At 47.1% G+C, this 23,893-nt stretch overlaps 3 protein-coding genes across 5 annotated transcripts; all 3 read left to right on the top strand.

The window, feature by feature from the left end:
• The first annotated feature begins 431 nt into the window (after window positions 1-431).
• Window positions 432-23,513, top strand: LOC108933256 (zinc finger protein 7-like). 2 transcript variants are annotated; one of them, XM_029259015.1, is made up of 7 exons: window positions 432-895; window positions 17,832-18,015; window positions 18,559-18,638; window positions 18,924-19,035; window positions 19,247-19,350; window positions 21,495-21,591; window positions 22,154-23,513. In XM_029259015.1, exons 1-7 carry the CDS (start codon window positions 851-853, stop codon window positions 23,080-23,082), a joined length of 1,551 nt encoding a protein of 516 aa, XP_029114848.1. In that variant the 5' UTR covers window positions 432-850; the 3' UTR covers window positions 23,083-23,513. The 2 variants fall into 2 exon arrangements, with proteins under 2 accessions (XP_029114848.1, XP_029114847.1); XM_029259014.1 differs by lacking the exons at window positions 17,832-18,015; window positions 18,559-18,638; window positions 18,924-19,035; ... (1 more) ...; window positions 21,495-21,591; window positions 22,154-23,513 and adding exons at window positions 2,786-2,888; window positions 3,303-3,424; window positions 5,401-5,512; window positions 6,869-8,089 and having other exon boundaries at window positions 447-1,057.
• LOC108933260 (zinc finger protein 853-like) lies at window positions 9,872-11,828 on the top strand. The gene is made up of 3 exons (XM_018750196.2): window positions 9,872-10,268; window positions 10,352-10,495; window positions 10,602-11,828. Exons 1-3 carry the CDS (start codon window positions 10,052-10,054, stop codon window positions 11,369-11,371), a joined length of 1,131 nt encoding a protein of 376 aa, XP_018605712.2. The 5' UTR covers window positions 9,872-10,051; the 3' UTR covers window positions 11,372-11,828.
• Window positions 13,236-15,970, top strand: LOC114912402 (zinc finger protein 239-like). Of its 2 annotated transcripts, none has more exons than XM_029259018.1 (5): window positions 13,236-13,307; window positions 13,466-13,631; window positions 14,406-14,497; window positions 14,604-14,703; window positions 14,810-15,970. In XM_029259018.1, exons 1-5 carry the CDS (start codon window positions 13,263-13,265, stop codon window positions 15,880-15,882), a joined length of 1,476 nt encoding a protein of 491 aa, XP_029114851.1. In that variant the 5' UTR covers window positions 13,236-13,262; the 3' UTR covers window positions 15,883-15,970. The 2 variants fall into 2 exon arrangements, with proteins under 2 accessions (XP_029114851.1, XP_029114850.1); XM_029259017.1 differs by having other exon boundaries at window positions 14,406-14,515.
• Window positions 23,514-23,893: the final 380 nt, after the last annotated feature.

Raw genomic sequence — 23,893 nt, 5'->3', positions numbered from 1 at the left:
GGTACAGCCTGGCCGGGACACCAGTCCATCGCAGGGTAGCCACACCCACACAAGCTAGGGGCAATTGAGTGTGAACGGTATGTCTTTAGACTGTGGGAAGAAACCGGGGAGACCACGTGAACTCAAGACGCTGAGCCGAATTTGAACCCCTGCCCAAACAGCTCGGGTGCTGTAAGGCAGCAGCTGTACTCGCTGCAAACTTTTGTTTATTGAATTTGCTTCAAAAGTCCATATGCCAATATGGTACAGGGAACATTCTTACAGGAGTTGTTAAAAATATGATTCAGCCATCCATTGTAGTGTGTCATGCATTCACATGATCGTGTGAGAAATACCAACTATCTTGGTTAATAACAGCTCACGTGCACAAACCTCCTGGCTATGCACTCGACCATGGCATCTCTGAACCATTCGAGATGCCCAGAAGGGAGTCTGGCTCAGTATGATCCCATCGAACACAGTCCTTTGGCGGGGCCACCTCTGGCTGTACGTGGAGCGCGGAGTGTCCGCAAGCGCCCCCTGCCCTGACACCTGACTGCACTATAGAGACTGTACTGTTAAGGTGTCAGTAGGGGTGTGTGTTGCGTGAGTGTATGGCCTGCGCTGCACGACGCCGTCGAACAGAACCCACGGCTTGTACCATCCGAGAAAGCGGCGGGGGTGTGTTCGGCTGCGCTGCGCGACACCGCGGAACGGGCTCTGTTTCCTCCAGCTTTACGGGGAAATTCGCTCCGTGTCGCGCTGCTCTCCTTCCTGCTTCTCTTCCCGTTTCGTCCAGCTGCCGCGCTGCTGTTCGCCCCTCTGTGGCCGAGCGCGGCTCCCCTGCGGTCACCGGCGTGTTTCTGCGGACATGGCGGCGGCGGCGGCGGACGCGCTGGCCGGCTTCCACTCGCAGGTGGCCTCCGTCATGGAGGTGCTGGCGAACGCGGCCGTGGCCGAGATCTGCAAGCTGGTGGACGAGGGCTTCGCGCTGCTGCGCTGGGAGGTGAGCCAGAAGCAGAAGGAGAACGAGGAGCTGCGGAGGAGGATCGGCGCCATGGAGAAGAAGGAGGAGGAGGTGATGATGATGATGATGATGATGTAGTCTACCTTGTTGGAGGAGCCCAACAGCAGCCCCGCAGAGCCACCGAAACGCCCCCTTTACTAAGGCTTTACCCTTTATCTCGCTCCACACGTGACACGTCGTTAGATACATTTGTTACCGCTTGCGTGACTCTTCGGCCCCTTGCAGACTTGCTACATTGATTGTGTCCTTTTTGCCGCGGCTTCTCCGCGCGTCGCACCTTTTTCTTTCTCACTCCTTGCTTTTGTAGCACTTCCACAAGAACTTGACAGACCTTTCTGGGTTCGGACCTTTAGCTGCATATTTTCACCCATTTTTCTCCAATAACCAGTGATGCTGCCCGGGGGGGCACTGGCACTGGCACTGCTGGCGCTTTGTCCCCCTGATTTGTTTTTTTTTTTTTTTTTTTTTTTTTTTTTTTTGCTCCCTCTCTCTGTTCAGTTGGAAGTTAGTTGTTTGTTTGCTTGTTTGCTTTCTAAGGAGGAGGGTGCGGTGGCGCAGTGGGTTTGACCGGCTCCTGCTCTCTGGTGGGTCTGGGGTTCAAGTCCCGCTTGGGGTGCCTTGCAACAGAGACTGCGTCCTGTCCGAGGTGTGTCCCCTCCCCCTCCAGCCTGACGCCCTGTGTTGCCGGTTAGGCTCCGGCTCCCCGCGACCCTGCTTGGTGTGTGTGTGTGTGTGTGTGTGTGTGTTTGTTTGTTCCTTTCCTCCAGGACCAGTTGGCTTAATTACAGCTTTAATAATTCCATGGTTATTGTAGTAATTTAATGTACAGACAACCTTATATTTGGATTTGTTCACTGGTACTGTAGCAGTTACAGCTGCTACTTTTGGACCCAAAAGTTGCAGGTTCGAATCCCTCTTCCAGCCGTACTCCCCATGAGCAAGTGACTTACACTCAATTATTCCAGTAAAATGAGCCAGCTGTCTAACTGGGTAAATAATTGTAAGTAGCTTAACATTGTAAGGTACCAATGTATATTGTATATATCCAATGATAATTGTAAATGTATTACGCCTCTGGTCCTTTATTCAGTGCTCTATGTCACTGTGTGAGAAGAGCTTGGTTAAAGTAAACTGAATGTTCACACGCAATGATACCCTGGTGTTTCCACAAATACATGGGGAGGGCCAGGTAATCCCCAGCTGCTCTGCAATGGGCATTTTTTATGGGTTAGGGCCATAAACACACTGTCTAGGGTGGACTTATTTCATTTAGCTGACACTTTTCTCCAAAGTTAAGGTACTTACAATTATTTACCCATTTATACACCCAGGTAATTTTACTGGAGCAATTTAGGGTAAGTACTTTGCTCATAGGTACTATAGCCAGTTAAGAGATACGAACCTGCGAGCTTTGGGCCCAACGGCAGCGGTCCTAACCGCTATGCTAGCGGTTGTCCTATGGACTTGTGCTGTCCAGCGCAGTGAGGAGATGCTCAGGTGCCTTTCTAGAGCCTTGATACACAGTTCATAAGTTCTTCACTAAGCTCTTGTCATCGTTGCTGCTCATGATCATAAATGTGACAAATGGACATTCTTTGGTGCCCCTGACCCCCCCCACACAGCCTTTTGGACATCCACTGAGGAGTCTTGGGATCAGCACCGCTGTGCTCGTGTGTGTGGCCCCTCATGTCCCAGCTGATGTTAGTGATGTATTGAAAAAGAGACCTCTAGCGTGTGGTTTGCTCTCTAGAGCTGAACACTTAGCCTTCTCGTTCGCAGATGGTTGCCGTGGAAGAGGAGGCTGCAGACGCTCCTCTTTTTCACCGGGAGAGGCCCAGAGAGGAGCAACGGAGGAAGGAGAATGTGCAAATCCAGAAGGACAGTGAGTGGATGAGGGAACATCTAGCATGTAACCCCACAGTGACCGTTCCCCACTTGGGCTGGTACACTCCTGTGGCACAAAGACACTCAGTAATTAGACAGATTAAGATTAATGAGACTAGTTATTTCCTTCCACTTCACGTCTTAAGTACTGCAAGATACCCATTTGTGTGGTTTTGCGCCTGTTTGGACGCTTTTGTCTATTCAATGTATTTCTCAAATGTTCTTGAAATGTTCAGAGCAGCAATAGAACTCAAAATTCATATATAACCTATTTATTTCAACTTAGTAGGGGGGTGCAGTTGGCAAAGTGGCATAGTGGCCAGAAGGTGGGATTCGAACCTCCATGTGCAGTAGACCTGCTGCCCCAGGCCACTCTCTCAGTGCCCCTAATGCTTTGCCCACCTCTTGTCAGGGGCTGTGCAGTCGCCCCCCGGTGGACAGGAAAGAAACGCCTTCGCAGACAGGCAGACGTCTCCCACCAAAAGCACGGAGGAGGCCGGTGATGAGCTGCGGAGCAGACGCACCCTCTGGGAGGTCAGTGGGTCAGAAGCTGTCCTGAAGGCAGAGCCTGAGACGGAGGGGGCAAACTGGAGACCTCTGCTTGTAGTGTCTGAGTGCAGGGCAGAGCAAGGGAACCAAAAGTGTGGGAGATCCAGGCTCCAGGGAGCTTCCTGCAGCCCAGGGATCGCGGAAACTGGCGATCAGTGCAGCTCGGATCCCACAGATGTGGATGCGGGGGGTCTGTGGCCGGCTGCTTCCACACACACAGAAACTCTGAACAGTTTGCCGTCAGTGGGAGCTGCTCATGTCAAAGCCGAGGTAGAGATTGTTAACCCCGCAGCCATTAAACTTGAGGCTGATGAGACCAGGTCTGGAGAAGGTCACACGCCAGCGGGGTTTTACAATGAGGATGGCGATGCAGAAGAGGCCCCCCCAGCAGGGATAACCAGTGTGTGTCCACCACACGCTCAGCTGGTAGTGAGGGGGAGCGCAGCAGACCAGACCCCCTGGGAGGACGTTCCCGTGCCCCGTAGTGCGTCCTTCCCGCTGGCAGGGAGCCCGCAGGGGGTGGACCCCGTTCACAGTGGGTTCATCTGTAAACTCTGCGGCAGGAGTTTCTCGCACCTTCAGCAGTTTGAAGACCATCAGAGACTCCACAGAGGGGGTAAAGTGCTCAGCTGCATCCATTGCGGCAAACAGTTCACTCAGCTGTGTAACCTCAGAGTACACCTGAGTGTCCATGCGGGTAGGAGACCGTTCCCATGCGCACAATGCGGGAAGAGCTTCATGTCTTCCAGGGACCTCAAGGTTCACCAGAACGTCCACACAGGAGAGAGACCCTTCTGCTGCACAATGTGTGGCAGAAGCTTCTCACACCCAAGCAACCTGAAAAGGCATCAGAAGCGCAGCAGCCCTAAAAAGTGCACCTTGTCATCAAAGTAGTTTGAGCGTGAGGAGCGTGACTAGTGACGACCACTAGTCCCGTCTGGTAGGACTGCAGTGGCCACAGGCCAGGTGTTCTCAACATGTAACAGCTTCTCCTTAGCTTTCTCCCTTTTGCAGAGGAAGTGTGTATTGTAATATTTTTTTAATATATTCCCAACAATGGTACTATGGTGGTAATTTCATAATAATATCACATCCATCAGAATAATTAAATTTCATACATGAAACTTTTGAGCCTTTGTCACAATATTTTTTCTCAGATTTGTGTTCCTTTGGTTCGCATAGCCTAATACGCAAAACAACTTATTTGATCTGATTACAATATATTATAATTGCCATCATTTGCAAAGTAATTAAACGTTGAAGTATTGTTGAAATTAAAAGAAAAACTTTTTTACATGAGGCTGAGCTGTGTATGTGTGTTTATATTACATGCCAGTCGATATCCTTTGAAATTTTGTGCAGAGCTGGTCTTTAAATTTACAGGAGAAAGGCATTCTGTTACTTAAATGCTGAAATAATTTTACATTTCCAGACAAAATTACACTTATTAAAATGAATGAATTAATGAGAACTTTATAAAAGATATATTTCAAAATAATAATTACAGGCAAAATGGTAAACACAGTAAGCTTCATGTTATGAGGGAATAATGAAATCAGTTACATGGATTAATGCAATCCACATAACTGCGTGACAGCATAAGTGGATGAGATATAGCATTTCTCAATAAACATTAATTGTGTTATATAAAATATGACAATGGTTCCAACCTTTATTATTCCTTAGATGTTTTATTATCTCATACGGTCATTAATTAGAATTATTTCCACAATAATTTAAAATTAGATCCTGGATTTCCTGTTCTTTAACACTTTCTTCATACACTTTAAAATTTTTTTTGGGCCTATTCAAGCCCACCTGGTCCAATAAACATTCAGCTGTGTAAATGTAATTATTTATAGGATCAGGTTTCAGAGCTGCTTCTCCTTGACATCTTGTCTGCTTCTGCTTCCTGCTGCTCTGTAGCAAACGTGAGCTCTTCACTTACTGCTCTGTTACAGTCTGGAGACATGGAGAGAAATGCGCCCGTACCCGCACTTATTAAAGAAGAGGGACTCGATAAGGACACTTGGAGTATAAATCGAGCAGAAGGAGACAAAATCGCCGGGGAGGGTAAGTGGAGAAGATGGCCATTTAGAAGTGGGCTATCGCAACATACAGGCCTCCCGTGTATCGCGAGCGTAATTCTGTCCTGTAAAATCTCCTTATAAAGTGGAATCTTGTAAAACAAACTTAATTTCCATCATTTAAATGGGAAAACTGTGTTCCTGAACCATCAAAGGTTCACCCAAACACACAAAGTTGCTGTTTTAACTTTTCAACAAAGAACATCCCGTTTAAAAGCAAGTCCGGAATATTAGAACTGCTCTGGACACCTTTATATCAAGGGATAAAACTGACATGTTTAAAGTAGAATATAGAAAACAAATGTGCTTCTTTTACTCTATCTCCTTTTCCTTTCATCCCTTACTCTAGTAATATGATATTAGGATCTATTTTGTTGTGTTTTCTGTTGTTCTCTATTAGTGTAATTTTTAAAATTGCTGTTAATGTAGATTCCTTTAGGGTTGTAACATATGTTCTTTATTACTTTTAAAGGCTGTGTATAAAGGATTATTAATGTTAACATCAGAACAATACCTAATGGGGTAATTCTCATAACACAGTTAAGTACTCTCTCTCACAAATTTATTTGTAACGCAGCATTTATGATAATTGAATAATACATTGAAACACACAAAAACATCAAGTAGTGGTATTGCCTTTCAAGAGGATGTGTTGCATCACTGAGATTTCAAACTGATTGGTGAGGCATTCCTTTGTGCGCACGCACACACTGTCCGGAGCCTCACCCAGCAACCCAGGGCGCAAGGCTGGAGGGGGAGGGGACACACCCAGGATGGGACACCAGTCTGTCGCAAGGCACCCCAAGCGGGACTGGAACCCCAGACCCACAAGAGAGCAGGACCCAGCAAAACCCGCTGCGCCACCGTGCCACCGCGCCCCCCGCATTCCTTTGCTTTTTCAGCTATTTTCAGTTCTGTTTAAAATGTTTTTGCTTTAGGGCTTATTATTATGAAAGATGATGGTTTTACTGTATGAGAGAAAGTCAGTAGATTTGCAAACTGCTTGCCAGTGGGTATGAGGCAACCAGCATGTAAGGGACATGAGCACCATGTCAACAGAGCTTGTGTTTTGAAATGAAATGTCTGCTCTTGTTAGCCATGTGAGCTGATAGCTTATTATGTGACTTTATTGTACAAATGACATATTTGTAAATGTGTTCATCATGTAAGGGAAGCCTGTATTTGCATTTAGACCCATAAATTAAGAAAAGTTTGACTTGCATTTGTTGACATGGGAAATTGATGCTAACTGGCCCTGACTGCCGTACCCTGCTTGTTGTGTTGCTGGAGTGGACAAGGTGTATTACTGTGGTACGGTACAAAAAGAGTGACGTCTCTTTAGGGACTCAGGAGACAGCAACCAATGGTGTGGAAGGTGATGCCATTCTGGACGCTCAGGCTTCATCTGAAGGAAACCAGGAAGAAGAGGAGCGCAGGATCATAAGAGTTCGAGGTCTGAGTGGACTGGACGCTGTCCTTGGTGCTGACCCAGACGACAGAAACAAAAACCAGAACTTCCAGCACATCGGGTCTGGACACGGGGGGGCTGAGACAGTGACTCGCTCTTTCTCTCAGTACAGAATGTATGGTGACACCAGCAGAGCCAGGACTTTCTATACAAATGGGAGCAGTGACACAGAGAAAGGAAGTTCATCATACTGCTACACTGTAGATGTGGACTCTGACGGCTTGACACCTGCTCTCTCACAGGGGGCAGGAAGCACTGCGTCCGCTTCAGGGTCCCTCGACTGGAAGCCAGATGTCACGCTGATGAACTCGACTCCAATGAAGCTGGAGGCAGAGATGCAGCCTTCCTGGAATGGAGAAAGTGCGGCTCAAAGGCCTTTTGAGGAGGACGGCGAGAAAGAGGCTCTCCAGGCAGAGAACCGTGTGAACATCCATACACCAGGTTTTCAGATGCCTGAGAAGGGGAACACGCTGATATCAAATCCCGGTGGGAAACGGGTTAGCACTTCTGACTGCGTGATTGAAAATCAGAGGAGAGACAAAGAGCTGCTCTGTGCATTTTTCGAGAAGCGGTTCTGCGGCTCGGACGATCCAGGAGCTTGGAAAACTCAGGCGGGACATAAACCTTTCACTTGTGTGCAGTGTGGGAAACAGTTCACGCATTCGGCACACCTGAAGAGACACCAGAGGGTACACACGGGTGAGAAGCCCTTCAGCTGCACACAGTGTGAGAAGCGCTTTTCTCACCAGCATCAGCTGAAGATGCACCAGAGGGTGCACACAGGGGAGAAGCCCTTCAACTGCGTGCACTGCGGGAAGCGCTTCACTCAGTCCAGTCATATCAAGAAGCACATGAGTGTTCATATGGCACAGAGGCCTTTCAGCTGCACCATCTGCGGAGAACCTTTCTCCACGATGGGTCATCTAATCAAACACCAGAGTCTCCACGCTGTAAGGTAGCTTTTGGTATCGCAACTTGGAGTGGAGGGGATTCACTGCAGTAGAAGAAGGTTCACTGTGTGGTCGAGAAGGAGCTGGAGCAGTCACCAAATTATCTGGATGATGTGCATTCGTGTAAGAAGAAATTTCAATAAAATCTGCACATGTATGAACCTATATCATCTGCTTGAGCTCACTGTCAAGTTTTTATTTTTGGATCAAATGGGGTCTTTCCATTCGTTTCAGATTGTACAGCTGTGATTCTGTTCTCTTCCAGAACATTGCGCACTTGTGATGTTACTTGTTCAGTTTCTCATGTAAAACCCTCAAGCTGCTTACCTGAGCGCAAACAACTTCTCTGTTGGCTTTGCCAGAGAACTAAAATTTCCACAGAGGGAATGAACTATAATTAATGAACTGCTCTTGAACTGGTCACACCATGGTTTCCATGATGGAGAGGTGTAAACGGAAATCAGAGGTACACAGTCAAGAACAGAACTCTAGGAAAGAAATAAATAAATAATGCTGCTGCTTTCAAAAAGAACTTTTCCATGAGTAATTTATCAGGTCAAAATCTACTCATGTACTGTAGTTACTTTGAATGAGATGAAGTTTTAAAATTTTCTGAACCACTAGTCATGTTAACAGCTTAAATATACTATTTTAACATTTAGAGAAATACTCATATTTCTTTTAGATGTCAAATCTATTATACCAATATAAAGGGATATTGTTAAATACACTAATCAAATAAAAGCACAGTACAGAACCTGTCCAAGCTAGGTGTTACAACTCAGTCACCACAAATGGCTGCTGTCCATTTGCTGTGATTTGGAGTCTATCTTAGGAGCATAGGGTGCAAAGCAGGGAGCAGCTGCAATTAGATGCCAGTCCACCTCACACATGGCAAATTGGAGCAGCCAATTCACCTGAAATACAACTTTGGACTGTGGGAAGAGACCTTCAGGAACATGGTAAGTGCTGGAATAGCTGGTATTGTAGTGGTTAGAGCTACGGCCTTTGGATCCACAGGTCACAGGTGAGATTCCCACCTCTGGGTGTAGTACCCTTGAGAAACATACTTACCCTAAATTAACTCCATAAAACTACCCAGCTGTATAAATGGGTAAATAATTGTAAGTCGTTTAGAGATAAGTATTAGCTGAAGGAGAAAATGTAGGTATATTGTGCCAAATTCAAACCTCTGTCCAATCAATTTGCCCAGGCACTGTGAGACAGCAGCTCTAGCGGGACAAGTGGCTAATGAAAAAGGGAAACAGTATTTATATAAGAGCAGTGAATTAATTTGTCAAAGACAAAAGAGTGGTGGTCGAGTGGGATTTGAATCAAGAACCATTACAAGTCACTGTCCCTAACTGCTGCAGCATCGCACTCATTGCCCCTTCTTCTTCTGTCCAAATTTCACTCCTAAAGTTAGGGATGTAAAGTCTGCCCTTCCTTGGGCCTCCGGTCCCTCGGCTGTCCTGCATTCTGCACACCCCTAAACTGTGGGATTCCCTACTGGAAAATGCCTGGGTGTCTCCTGAGATGGATACTTTGGAATCAACACCGAAGATGCATCTGTTCAAAATCATACTATAACTTGTAATCACAACAAGCAGATATAAAAAGGTTTATTGCCTCAATAAAAAGTATTACTGCATTATCACCTAAAATGTTTGAAAGCAGTCAGTATTGATACCGTACAGAATTTTCCAAGAATTATATTAATATGTGATTTTCCAAAAGAAAAATAATAACCTTGATCTAAAAAAAAAAGAATCAGCGAACATTGAGAATTTGATCACAGCAAACGCAAAGACAGAAGCAGACACTCCAACGATTCGGGTCTGATATTTTAAGTTATTTAAACTCTGCCAGTTAACAGAAAATGGTAACATCCAGGTCGGTGGATTTCTTAAAAAAAAAAAAAAAAAAAAAAACGGCGGTGTCTTTCCAATATTTACGGTAGGTACAGTCATACGTCACCATTGCGTCACTAAGCCGGAAGTTGTTTCTATCCTTACTGCTCGCTACATTCAGGGTGTCGCTCTAGTTTAGTGTGCTTGGGCCATTAACCCCCCCCCGACACTGCTGCTGCGTTTGTCGAGGCACAAACATGAACTGTGTCGCTTTTCACACACAGCTCGCCTCCATCATGGACATTTTGGCGAGCGCCGCCGTGGCAGAGATCTGCAAGCTCGTAGAGGAGGGATTCGCAGCGCTGCGCTTACAGATCAGGGAGAGAGACGGAGAAATCGGAGCTCTGAGGGACCGGCTGAAAAAGACGGAGACGAGCTCTCCTCCTGTGCGTGGGGAGAACACACGTCTGAGAGGTGATGCGATGCGATGCTTGTTTGTTACGCACGCACACGCGGGGCGACTTTTCTCTATCTCACCTGTGCTGGTCAATCTGCAGACCCCTGTGTTTCAGGGCACGGGCTCGGAAGCGCTGAGTTGGAGCTCCTGCTCAAGGAGGAGGAGGAGAAGCTGAAGGAGGAGCAGGTGGAGAACACCTGGAACATCTGGAACAAGGAGCCAAAGGGAGGCCTGAGAGGGAAGGGTAAGTGCCGAGCCTGGAAAAGCTGCTGGCGACTCTCGAACTGTTACGCAGAACATTATTTACCCTGACAAGTTTGTGTTTATGTTGGGTCCTGAATACCCCCTAGGCTTTGAACAGCTGGAGGCAGAGGAGGATGATGACGATAAAGGCTCCACCTTGAACACACAGACTTCACCTGCAGCCCACACTGAGCAACCGTGTTTGTGTGAGGCCAGCGTGCTGGAGGTGGCCGTCAAAGCAGAACCTATGAAAGAGGACGTGAACCAGGACTTTGCGCAAAGAGAACCGCAATGCCCGGCAGAAACACGGCGTACCGTGGACCCCGAGTACTTTTTACCGGAGAGAATTTGTCCATTTGGTTCATCGGTCGTGCGGGAGGACGGTGAACTGGTGGCTGGAGGGACACGTGTGGACTCGGGCAGCCGGTCACTTCAGTCTGTTAGTGACTCGCGGACGAATGTGCGTGGCCTTACTGACGACGGCAACATCAGATCAACATGTATAAAGACGTATCGCAGGGACATTCGGAAGCAGAAGCCATTCCTGTGTAAATACTGTGGAAAAGATTTTGCTCGTAGGAGTGTGTTTGAGACACACCTGAGAATTCACACGGGCGAGAAACCATTCAGCTGCGCCCAGTGTCACAGGAGGTTTTCCGACATGAGCTGTTATAAAAGGCATCAGACTGTCCACACCGGGGAGAAACCGTTCAGCTGTGTGTTTTGTGGAAAGTGTTTCATACGTTCTTACCACCTGAGAAGACATCATCAGCAGATCCATGTGGGGCAGGTGGCTGCGGCGGAGATGGGCTGCAATCTGTTCTCACAGGGAGAAGAGTACGACCAAGGAAATGTAACGGAAAGTACGGGAAGCTGACCTGCTGCAGCACACCCACTCCAGATTCGCTTACACCTGTCATTTTAAAGCCAATTCTCTTCTACCCTGGGTAAACTGGGCTGTTTCCTTTTTTCTGTTGTTTCTCTTTAATATAATTTTCTCCATGTGCTTATTTTCTTTTACTATGATATTAGCCTTTCCAGTCTTCGTCCAGTTTCTCTCTGTATATCCTGTTGTTTTTTCTGCCACCAGGCTGTTATATGTATGCTGCTGTAGTGGTGCAGTTGTCTTCAACACCAGTGAAGCTCTCCTTCCTATAATGTGAAACTGGTGTGAAAATGGACTGTCGTCTTAGTACTGGGACTTAGAACCGATAACATCATGGACAACTTGTTGCCCAGGGCCTTTAAGGATATTGTTTTCAATTACTAAATTTAATAAAATCTTGTCATCCATTGCCTGTTATTCTCATTTTATTATTGAATATAATGTCCTTATGTCCCCCTGGAGGGAATTTCCCTCAAATAAATAAATGTCAAATGTCAATTAAAAATAGATCAAAACAGCTACTTTAGTTATAGAAGAGAAATTATTTCAAATATCTCCTAAAGTTTATGTTCGCAATGACTGTCTCTGTGGGAAACGCAGGAGAGGAGCTGCATTCACTGAAGAGTAGACTGGAAGTTTATTAAGATATTTTTGTATTTTCTTCTTAAATGTTTAACTGACTGAACAATTTGAACACAAAATAATGTACATTAATAACACAGAACAACCAATCCAGCTCAACCATGGGAAATATATAAAAACACTAACTTAAAAAAAACAAGCATATTAAAAATAAACAAGCTAGCAAAAATTCCAATGATTTCGGATGTTACACAAACATCCTGAACAAGTTACAAGTTTACTGTCTTAAGGGTATCTTATATTTAATGGTTGTGTGTACTGCCCAGGTTCTATAAGAAAAACAAAAAAGGAGTTTTGTTAGATAATTTGGACCAATGTATATATTTAAAATATTAAATCAGACAGTTGGTAATGTAGGGGTTAGTGCTGCTGTCTCCAAACCCAAAGGTCATAGGTTTGAATCTCAGCTCTAGCTGTAGTATCTCTGAGCAAAATACTTTCCCTAAAATTGCACCAGCAAAAAATTACCCTGCTGTATAAATGGGTCAACAGTTGTAAGTAGCTTTGCAGAAAAGCATCAGGTAAATGAATAAATGTAAACTGATAATACAGTATATGCCTGTTACTCTATAATTCTGTCATATTGTAAGAATCCAGACAGCAAATGAACATATAATATAGCAACATCCCTACTTTAGTTGTCAATAGTAAACTTGAAGTCATTTTACCATAATTTTAAGTGTAGGGGCAGCTGGTAGCATAGTGGTTAGACCTTTGGACCGAAAAGGTGGCAAATTCGAATCCCACCTCCAGCTGTCGTACCCCTGAGCAAGGTACTTACCTCAAAATCGCTCCAGTAAAATAATTACTCAACTGTATAAAAATGGGTAATAAATGTAGGGAGATTAACTGACACTATTATGACTATAAGTCGATCTGGAGAAGTATCATAGACACATAGTATGTAGGACTGGAGAGAGACTGTCAGAAAAGGTGGGCCACCGTCATTTACAGAACTTAAGGAGACAACGGAGAGCGAACGGCTCTCTTATTACTTCTCACGGACCGTGACGTGAGACTCTTTCGCTAGGACTGTGAGCCAGACTGCGAGCAGTAGTCTAGAGACCCTGCTGCGGCGCTGCGGCGCTGCGGTAAAAGTCACTAACCTGAGCTGAGGAGCCGCCGCTGCTCTGGCTCCCACCGTTCATCCAGAGGAACTACACGCACTTCCGGCCAAACACCGCAGAAGAAGAGCAGCTTCCGGCATGTCGGGCAGACCGGAAGTGGACGCTGTGAAATTATGCGGCGCGGCACAGGCGGTCTGTCGACGGGCTCTTTTGAAAAGGTACTTATTTATTTGTTTCTTTGAAATTTCTTACACTAATAAATATTTACGGCCACCTGTTGTTGACAAGCCGTGGAACCGGCATGGCTGCACGTGCGTCCGTGGCCACCGCGCCGAGCTCTGAAAGTTTGTACTCGCAGCTCGGTTCCGTCATGCAGGAGCTGGCGAACGCGGCCGTGGCCGAGATCTGCAGGCTGGTGGACGAGGGCTTCGCAGTGCTTCGCCTGGAGATGACGCGCAGCCGCAGGGAGAGCGAAGCGCTGCGGAAGAAGCTGAAGGAGCTGCAGATTTCGTGCGGAGCGGGGAGGGACGCGAGAGGCAGAGGTGAGTAGTCGGAGGAGGAGGAGATCATGACATGATGATGAACTGAGGGCGGACAGTCAGCCAGTGGCACTCGGTGCGTGTCTCTGTGTGCGTCACTGTCACTGTGTGATCTACAGCTGGTTGTCTGTAGCAGTTGGAGCTGCTGCCTTTGGACTAGGCTAAGGTTGTAGGTTCAAATCCCTCCAGCTGTAGAACACATGAACAAGGATTGGGCGACACGGTGGCACAGCGAGTATCTCATCGCCTGGGTGGTGCGAGAGAACGTGGGTTCGATCCCTGCTTCGTCTGTGTGGAGTTTGCATGTTCTCCCTGTGTCTGTGGGGGTTTCCTCCAGGTGCTCTGGTTTCCTCCCACAGTCCAAAGACATGATATTCAGGTTCACCCGTAGTGTGTGTGTGTGTGTGTGTGTTCCACTGATGTATGGATGCGTGACCTGTTGTAAGTAGTGTATCTAGCAGTGTAAATGTTGGTGTTGGGTTTGTTTGATTGTGGATTTTAATGTATTGTTTTAGTTGTGTATTATTGATAATGTTATCAAATAAAGTTTGGAAAAAAAAATCTAGCAGTGTTAATCTCCTTAGTGAATAAGGTGTGTGGGCTGATAACACTACATAGTATCCACTGGAAGTCACTTTGGAGAAAAGCACCTGCATAATAAATAAATGTAAATGAATTGCCCAGCTCTATAAATGGGTTAATAATAAGTTAGTTGCGTTGGAGCAAAATGTCAGCTGAATGAATGCAAATGTCAATGTGTTGTGTGTGTGCTTGCAGATGGAGCCTGTCCAGCTGGAGAGGCCTGGCAAGGGCAGCAGATGAAGCTCAGGTCCCAGGGAGCCAGTGAAGTGCCCACCTCAGAGGAGGAGGTGCAGCCTGCTGTTGTGGTGAAGGGGCTTTGTGATGCCCGTTAACCTGTTGCTGTTTACAGAAGCAGCTCCTCAGTCAGTAACTGCCACTCTCCTGTTACTCCAGCCTGCAGACCTGGAAAAAGAGAGGCCCAGCTTGCTCATCATCAAAGAAGAGGCCCCTGATGAAGATGTGAGCAATGCTGAGCCACAGGGAGGGCGCCAGAGTACGTGCAGTGTTGTGCAAGTTCATCTGATGTCTGACAGCTGAAAAAGAAAACCTTTTGATGGCAGTTCATATTAATGCTGATTCTGTCCTTGTTTTGTTTCCAGGTGCCATTGACTCGAGCCTTGGCTCCAGAGATAGCTTTGCAGTGAAACATCACAACACCCCTGCAGAAGCTGCAAAGGACCTCAGTTGCCCACAGAGGACCGACCAGGGTCTATGGGAGCACAGTCAGTCTGAGACTTTCTCCCTATCTACCTTGAGAACAGAGAGCGAGAGCCAGGAGCTGAAAGAGAGGGGACCTGAGTGGAGCATAGGTGGAGTGAACCGCCAGGACTCTGACACGCAGCATGAACTACCGAGTCTGGTCAGGAATCTCCCATCTCCAGGAAGTGCTCACATCTCCAACTCCTCATGCTCTTACAGCACAGATGCGATAGCTGACAGCTCGTCACTTTACTCAGACTGGCAACTGCTGCCTGTTCCAGATCCAGCCGCAGGAGACGAGCATAACGTGAAAACGGAAACCGTGTCCATAGACTCTGTGCGTGTGAAAGAGGACGACCTGCACTGTATGTTACAAAGCAACACCATGTCAGCACATACCCAAAGCATGGCTTCTGGTGAAGGCATCGAGACAGTTGTAATCCAGACCGCACATGTCTCCCTGGGAAGCTGCAGGGAACCTCAGAGTTTATCTCGTATGACGGGGAGAGAGAACACAGCACGGTTTTATGTCCCTTGCGCGAGTGACGTTCTTAGCTTTGATCTAATTTCATCAAAAAGTGTAAAGACCCAACAGAGGATGAACTCAAGAGAAAAGCGCCTTTTTTGTAAGTACTGCGGGATGGGCTTCAGCTTCCCCAATGAGGTGCAGATGCACCAGCGACGCCACATGGCAGAGAAGCTGTTCAGCTGTGAACTTTGCGATAAGCGCTTCAGTCAGGCGAGCTACCTGAAGGTGCACCAGAGGGTACACACGGGCGAGAAACCCTTCAGGTGCGAACAGTGTGGGAAGTCCTTCGGCCAGTCAGGCTACCTCAACGTGCACCAGAGGATCCACACTGGGGAGAAACCGTTCAGCTGCACGCAGTGCGGCAAGAGTTTCACTCGCTCCAATCATCTGAAGAGACACCAGAGTGTTCATGCTGGAGAGAAGTTGTTCACAGTCACATCATGAAGTGCGCTAAGTCTTACAATACAGTGCATTATTATTATTTATGTAGCTGGTGCTTTGCTCCAGAGGAGCCAACACTGACCTATCTGTTTAGGGGGTTGCTTTAGTGGTAGTGTAGTGGTTAGAGCTGTGTGGCCGAAACAACTTATATTTACCAGACGCTTTCCTCCAAAGCAACTTCCAGCAAATTCTATGTAGTGTTACCAGCCCATTCCTTACTCACAATACTAGTACTGTACACTGCTTACAATGGGTCGCTCATCCATACATCAGTGGAACACACGCTCTCACTCACACACAATGGGTCAACCAGAACAGCATGTCTTTGGACTGTGGGAGGAAACCAGAGCACCCAGAGGAAACCCACACAGACACAGGGAGAACATGCAAACTGCAAACAGACTGAGAGGGGATCAAACCCACATTCCCTCGCACCACCCAGGCACTGTGAGACAGCAATGCTATTTGCTGTCCCATTGTACCACCCTTGTGTTTTGGTTTTTTCCAATTTAACTTGCAAATCTTCTATGCTCTTGAACCCTTCAGTCTGTCACAAGATCCATCTGTGGAGCTGAGTGGTAAATGCACAGTGTGCTGTGTGGGCAGTCTCAGTGGGTCAGGGGCTGTGTTGCTCCTTACTGATCACACATGTCCATGCGAAACATCTTCTTTACTGTACAGCTTTTCTATTAAGGACACACTAGACAGGGTTTGAACTGTTTTCAAAGCACATGCTGGCCATGGTACCTCACACGCACACACCATCTGAAACCACTTGTCCCATACGGGGTCGCGGGGAGCCGGAGCCTAACCAGGCAACACAGGGTGAAAGGTTGGAGGGGGAGGGGACACCAGTCCATTGCAAGGCACCCCAAGTAGGACTCGAATTCCAGGCCACCCGGAGAGCAGCCCACTGCCCCCCCCCCCCCCCCCCCCCCCCCCCCGCTATAGTATGTCCGCAGTGGAAAATAAATGCATACCTTGAATCGCTAAAGTGGATTTTAGTCTATTGTGTGATATGGTGTAAATTAATCAGTGTACAAGTATTGTAAAATTACCAATTCATGTATTATCAGTTCCAGTATTAGCTGCCCTTATGTTGTCCATTATTTATTCTTTGTTTTTCATGAGTGGCTCAAGTCAATGTTTTTAATGTTGCTTCCTTCCAGTGTTAATATTTATTTGTGGACTCTGGCACAATGTTAAATGTGTTCATGTAAAGCTCTACGCTGATGACTCGTGATGTGAATTTATTTAAAGTTCATGTTTTATTATTGCATTTATGACCTTTAGTGAGCTTCTCTTCCCCACCCAGTCATTTTGGCAGTCCCTTCATTTGTTGTAGCAGTTTTAACGGGCTCTCTCCGTGGAGCGCGCTCACTCTACTCCGTACTCTATTAATACTCATACTGTACCACACTGCAGACACGTGTCCGGTCAGCGCGGGGAAAGTAACACACACTTCCGTTTCTCACGCGCTCTTCTCAAACCAACACTTAACGCCACTAAAGCTATGAACACCTTTTTGCGCTGCAGTCTGGGACCTGTGCTTGCGGTGAGAGCGGAGACTGAGGTTTCGAATCGGAAGTATTACATTAAATATGACATGAAACAGACGTGCGGACCTCGCTGCGGTTTCACTGTGAACCGCGGGGCGACCGACCCGATTGACGCGCTCTGTCGGCGCGCTGCATACTGCGCAAAGCCGGAAGTAAGTACACCGGAATCGAGTACACCGGACGTAAGTAAAGAGGAAGTAAACACCGGGCGCCGACGGACGTCGGGACCTTTCGTGGACGTACTGCTGCGGCTTGGTCGAGTCTTGCCTTGTCTGATGGGCGAAGAGTAAAAGAAGTGGCCGAGTCCGTGTCAGTTTACAGCTCGTGAAGAAGAGGGAAGCGGTGCGTGAGCCGTGCAGAATCATGTCGCCCTACGGCGCGCTCCACTCGCAGGTGGCCTCCGTCATGGAGGTGCTGGCGAACGCGGCCGTGGCCGAGATCTGCAAGCTGGTGGACGAGGGTTACGCGCTGCTGCGGCTCGAGGTGTCGCGGAGGCAGAAGGAGAACAGGGTGCTGAGGAGGAGGATCCGCCTGATGGAGATGAAGATGGCCCGCGGGTGGCCCTGCTCGGTCACCGGTAGTGATAGTAATAGAAATAGTACCAATTCAATTGCAAAGGCAGTAAGTGGGCAGCAGGTGGCGTGGTGGTTAGAGCAGCCGCCTCTGGACTCGGAGGTCACAGGTTCGAATCCTAAGCGGCAGCCAGAGGAATACATCGTTTAATGAAGATGATAGCAGCACGGCAACAGCTCTGTCGTTGTGCCCTTGTGAGAGCAGAAACCTGTGTAAATTAATAAAGCAGTATACATGAGTACTAAAAATAAACTTTTTAATCTGACTCTTGTCAAAGGCAATTTAAATGTTTGTGCAAGTTATTTATAATTGTGCACCCATTTATACAGCTCCGTAATTTTTACAGTTTCAGTTCAGGGGGGTACCTTGATCAAGGGTACTACAGCAGGAGGTGAGATTCGAACCCGCGCTCTTCAGATTGCAAGGTGACCACACTGACAGCTACGGCACCCGCTGAACTTGTTTTGAGTTACGGGGAAACTCCGTTTGCACCAATATCTGTCCATCCCGACATTTGTGTTACAGCTACTCTCCCCTTGTTCTTCAGGGAAAGATCCCTTTGCAGATGACAATGATGCGGAGGGGAGCAGAGATGCTGCACAGCGGCCGAAGGACAGGAGCAAGGAGGTCAGTCCATGTCCATTCGAACAGGAACGGTTCATCTCATTTTTACAGGTTGTCTCTGATGGTCCGCATCTGAGTGGCTTCACACCATGGTGTTAATACTGCTGATATCTCTGTTATGGCCACTTGTCAGCTTTTGAATTTTTTGCGTGTGCAAATTTATTTAATTTTTATTTTCTGTAAGTTGTACTTTTCAAACTCCTTGGACCCATTCATTGCCTGTTCATTGATGAATAGTTTCAGCTTAGTGTAGAAAGTGAGATCCTGCAACCTGTGGTCCTTTTGCAGTGTGCAGGTGTTGTTGAGGAAGGCCCTGAGCCTCCATTCATCAAGCAGGAGAACTGTGGAGATGACTCCATACACAGCTGTCCGCAGGAGGAATTGGAGGTCACCAAAGAGAGTAAGTGAGTATGAGAAAGAGAATTAGTGCCGAGCTTAATGGAGGGTGTCATCCTCATATATGCATCACCATGTTCACCTCCATGTTGGACTTGCTGCCAGCAAACGACGCCAAAATCTTGAACCAGTGTCCAGAACAAGCCTTTAAGCCACCGAGGGAAGTTAGTTCTTCACCCCGAGTTTTGGCTGAATTTGCCTTTGTTCGTTCCAAGGGACTGTGGAGTTGGCAGCTGATGCTGGGGCCGAGCAGACATCGGTGACTAACAGCGCCGAGGAGGCCGACGATGAATCCCGGAGCAGATGTGCCGTTTGGGAGGTCAGTGCGTCGGAGGCTGTCCTGAAGGCAGAGCCTGAGAAGGAGGGTGTAAACCGGAGATCCCCGCATGTAGCATACGAACACAGGGCTGACCGAGCGCACAGTCTGGACTCTGAGCACGTGCTGTATGAGGGAGCCTCTCAAACATTCTTCTCACAGAGGGCTACAGCAATAGACATGGACAATCCCTGGTTGTATGGCACAGACCCCGACTCTGAGAGCCTGCTGGTGCCACCAGATGTGCGGCCTGCTCCTGCTGGAGAGGACGGCACCGGTGTTGGTGCATTCTCTGCAGTGTCTCCTGAGTGGAAACCAGATGCTGTTGACAGTTTTGACTCTGTACCAATTAAAACAGAAGTTCAGGTGCATTTTTGGGACAAAGAGACCATTGTGGGAGCCGTTGCCAAGCAACACAAATTGTGCATAGATGGCAGAGAAAGAGTGGAGATGCAGCTGGAAAACGCCACCGACTTGGGTCGACTAAATGTAAAAAAATGCGTTGGGCCCAATTTAAATAGGTGCATGTCTGCTACTTTTACTCCTTCCAAGAGCAATGAGACCCAGGGCAGAGCTAGCGCAAAGGAGAAACGCTTTCTGTGCGCATTTTGCGGGAAGGGTTTTAGCTGCCCAAAAAAGGTGGAGATCCACCAGCGTGTCCACACAGGTGAGAAGCCCTTCAGTTGCACGCAGTGCCGTATGCGCTTCGCCCAGTCAGGGAACCTGAAGCGACACCAGCGCGTGCACACGGGTGAAAAGCCCTTTAGCTGTGCTCAGTGCGACAAGCGTTTCTCCCACCTGCATCAGCTCAAGATGCACCAGCGTGTGCACAGTGGCGAGAGGCCCTTCAGCTGCACTGTGTGTGGAAAGAGATTTGGGGAGAAGAGTTACCTGAGAATACACCAGCAGAAAAGCCACTTTGCAGCACTTGGTGCTAAGTAAGGGGAAAGTATGAAACACACAGACAAAAATAGTGTTTGCATCTACACTTTTGATTTACCGTTCGTCCTACAGCGTTATGTGGAGCAAACAGAAAAGCGCTGCGTTTGGAAATAAGTCCCTAGTTCATCTTAACTCGTCATCGTTTCATCTCAGACAGGAGTTTCAATGCCTCTAAACAGGAGGGGAGAGAGAGAGAAGACAATAAACACACTGTCTGGATGGTAAACATATCAGTGTGAATGGTATTTGTGATTTTTGCGTCTTTCCCAGAATTCCTTTCAGGAGTGTGTGAGAGGATTTTCATGTTTTCTCTTTCTTCCTTCTCTGCTTTTACGTAAACAGGTCATTTTACAAAAGACATTTAAAATGTGGAAACACACTGCAATGTAAAGAAATGTTTCTCTGAGACAATGTGTTTAGCAGCTCAGTATAATCATGTAAATCAACAGCAAATTAGTGCTTGTTCTGGAAAGATGATCTCCATGTTCTCACGGTGTTCCTGTTCCTGTGTTCACATTGTGGAAATTGAATAATAAATGGGTTTTTCTCTGCCAGACTGCTGTTTGATTTGAATGTCTCTGTCTTTGCACTTTCTAAGACCAATAAAACCAGAATAGGTGCAAAACGGAAAGACGTGCCACACTTGCAACCAAAAGCAGGGAGAATGTAGCACCATTCGTGTACGCTACTTGCGAGTGTGTAAACAGTAGGGAAATGCAGGAGTTATATAATTCTTACCAGTAGTCTGATTGCCAGACTGTTCTTCATTGCCTTCGCTCTTGGGGTTTGATGCTTGATGTAACAGCCCTTTTAACTCGATCCAGTATAATATTAATGCTCGCATTCATTTGTTTAATATGACTCCATTTACATTTGCAAGGTACATCACAGAGGTTTTAATAACACTGAGTTGTATGAGTAAATTATACACACAGTTCATTTTAATGACAGCGCTGTTTACCTGAAAATAGGAAAAGTGCAGCAGAGATTTTGTTCAAGCGAACGAAAATGTTGCATTGATGTTCTAAAGCTGCGACCTTCCACGCTCTTCTCAGACACCCTGGTATGCTGCTCTGGGATCAATGAGTCAGTATTTCATCATATCTGTATTTATTTTAGGGTAAACCATAGGCTATGTATACCAAGTGTTTGAAACTGGGCCGAAGGCAACCTCTCACATATACCTTCTTGCCCATCTCTTACAGCTGGCCCATGCAGCAGAGGGTGGAGCAGCACCACATCTGGTCAAGGTGGAGAGATCTGAGCTGGGCTTTGAGGAGCAGTTGAGGACAGCTGAGGAAAGTAGGTTCGAAAAGTCGCAGAGATGTATATGGACACTTGCACTGATTGTTTAGTTTGTAGTCTGGGCTCCGCTTGTTTGTGGACAGACGTGAACTTTTTACGTGTTAATTTAAAACGGCCTGATAGTTCAGATACTGAAAGTCCAACAAAAGGTAAAACCTGTATGGGGTTTAGTCACCTTCTGTGAACTCGCTTTACTCAGTCAGCCTAGATATTTGGTAACTACTTAGGTGATACAGGGTCCCAGAAGATTACTTTGATTTTTAGGTTCACGTGGGGCCTAAGAACCAAGTGTAATGGAGTAAAAGTACATTTTTTCTTCACAAATAAAAAAACCATTGACAAAAGCTACTTGGAAAAGTACAATTTCTCCAAAACTTAAGTACAAATAACAGAATAAATATGGGGGATTATTACCTGCGTCTGGGCAAAAAATGATTTGGATTTACAGACAGACTTCTAGCCACTGTTGTGTTTGTGAGAAGGTGAGGAGCTGGTGTTCTCCATGTTCTGTTTTCTCCTTGAGTGATCTTTCTGTTTGCATTTGTCATATTTCCCAAAGTTCCTGCAGAAGAAATAGACACCGGCCCAGCCTGCAGAGGAGGCCCTACTGGGGGAGCTCTGGGACTGCTGGGCCAAAGCACTGAGGAGCTTCCTAGGGCTCAGCGGTCTGAGCTCCATGTCTGGGAGAGGTGCAAGTCACAGAAAGTCCTGAAGGCATTGCCGGAGAAACACAGGGTGGAGCTGCTGTACGTTGAACCTGAGCCCAGCACAGATGTGCAGAGCAGGCTGAGCTCTGTGTACCTAACATTTGATGCAGCTGCTCAGCAGAAGATGTTCCTTCCTCAGGGTGGTGGTGAGACAGATGTATTGGTGCTGGCAGTTAACTCTGAACTGCATGGGGTTCCTGTCACAGGGGAAGGTGGCGGATTGGGCATGTCTTCTGCATGGACACCTGATCTTGTAGCTAGTGACTCTGGCGTACGACCTCCACACCCACAGCCAGCGGTCAGAGGTATTACGGAGGAGTCCAGCTTGGAAGCCACAGAGACTCTGGTCAATGAGGTCACGTCCCATGTCAACAGTCTGTTTGTTTGTCAAAGTGACAAGGTGCACGGCAGGGTCGGAACCAAAGAGAAACGCTTCTTCTGCACGTTCTGCGGCAAAGGGTTCAACTTCCCTAAGCAGGTGGAGATCCACCAGCGTGTGCACACAGGCGAGAAGCCCTTCAGTTGTGCACAGTGCCGCAAACAGTTCTCCCACTCAGGGAACCTGAAGCGACACCAACGTGTGCACACGGGCGAGAAGCCCTTCAGCTGCACACAGTGCGACAAGCGCTTCTCCCACCTCCACCAGCTCAAGATGCACCAGCGTGTACACAGCGGTGAGAGGCCCTTCAGCTGCACGTACTGTGGCAAGAGCTACGCAGAGAGGAGTTACCTGCGCATCCACCAACAGAGGAACCACACTGCTGTGCTCAGCCTCAGATGAGCTCTCTCACTTTGTGCCAGTCATAAACTATGGTCACACTGCTTGTACATCTCTAACATGGGTATTTAGGAGTATGGTAGCTCACTGTTGTCACATCATAATGCCAGGTTTTTACCCAGGCCCATCACCTACATGGAGTCTGTATGTCCTCACAGTGTCTGTCCAGGCCCTGCGATGGTCCAACATCCCATATGGGGGTCCCTGGTGATCACAGCTGATGTAATGGAGGCGTGCATGTAACCGTGTTTTACTGCATTGTGGCGTATGAAGTGTCAATGTGCCAAGAGAGACACACTGACTGTACCTGTACTGGAAGATAGGATTCATTCATTACATGTTCACAAAAGATGTGGGAAAAGTGGTCCCTTGTAAGAACATTTTTGGTATTTTCTAACTTTCATAAAAAAAAAAATCTCTATTAAAAACTTATTTGTGGCAAACCTCTTATGTATTTCCAAGTATTTTCTATAGGTTTAAAATAATTCAATTCAATTTATTTTTATAGAGCACTCTTCTCACGCAGTGACACAGAACACTTTAACACAGGCATAAGGCAAGAAAAAATGATACAAACAAAGAAGACAGTCGACTAATGACTACCATAATATAGTACTTTTATAGAGCTATAAGTATGCCTACTGGCCACCGGGGAAAGGAACAAAAACTCCCAACTGAAGGTTGAGGCAGAGAAAAACCTCTGGGGGTCCACGGGCCAGTGGTTGCCCACCCCTCCTGGGCATTCTAGAAAGTAACAATTGTAAGCCAGTGTGTAACAAGTAATAATGATTATGTTGAATCCCCAGCTCAGCAT

The sequence above is a fragment of the Scleropages formosus genome, chromosome 16 (assembly GCF_900964775.1).
Source record: "Scleropages formosus chromosome 16, fSclFor1.1, whole genome shotgun sequence".
In the NCBI taxonomy this organism is placed as follows: Eukaryota; Metazoa; Chordata; class Actinopteri; order Osteoglossiformes; family Osteoglossidae; genus Scleropages; species Scleropages formosus.
This window is presented reverse-complemented; position numbering and strand designations above follow the sequence as displayed.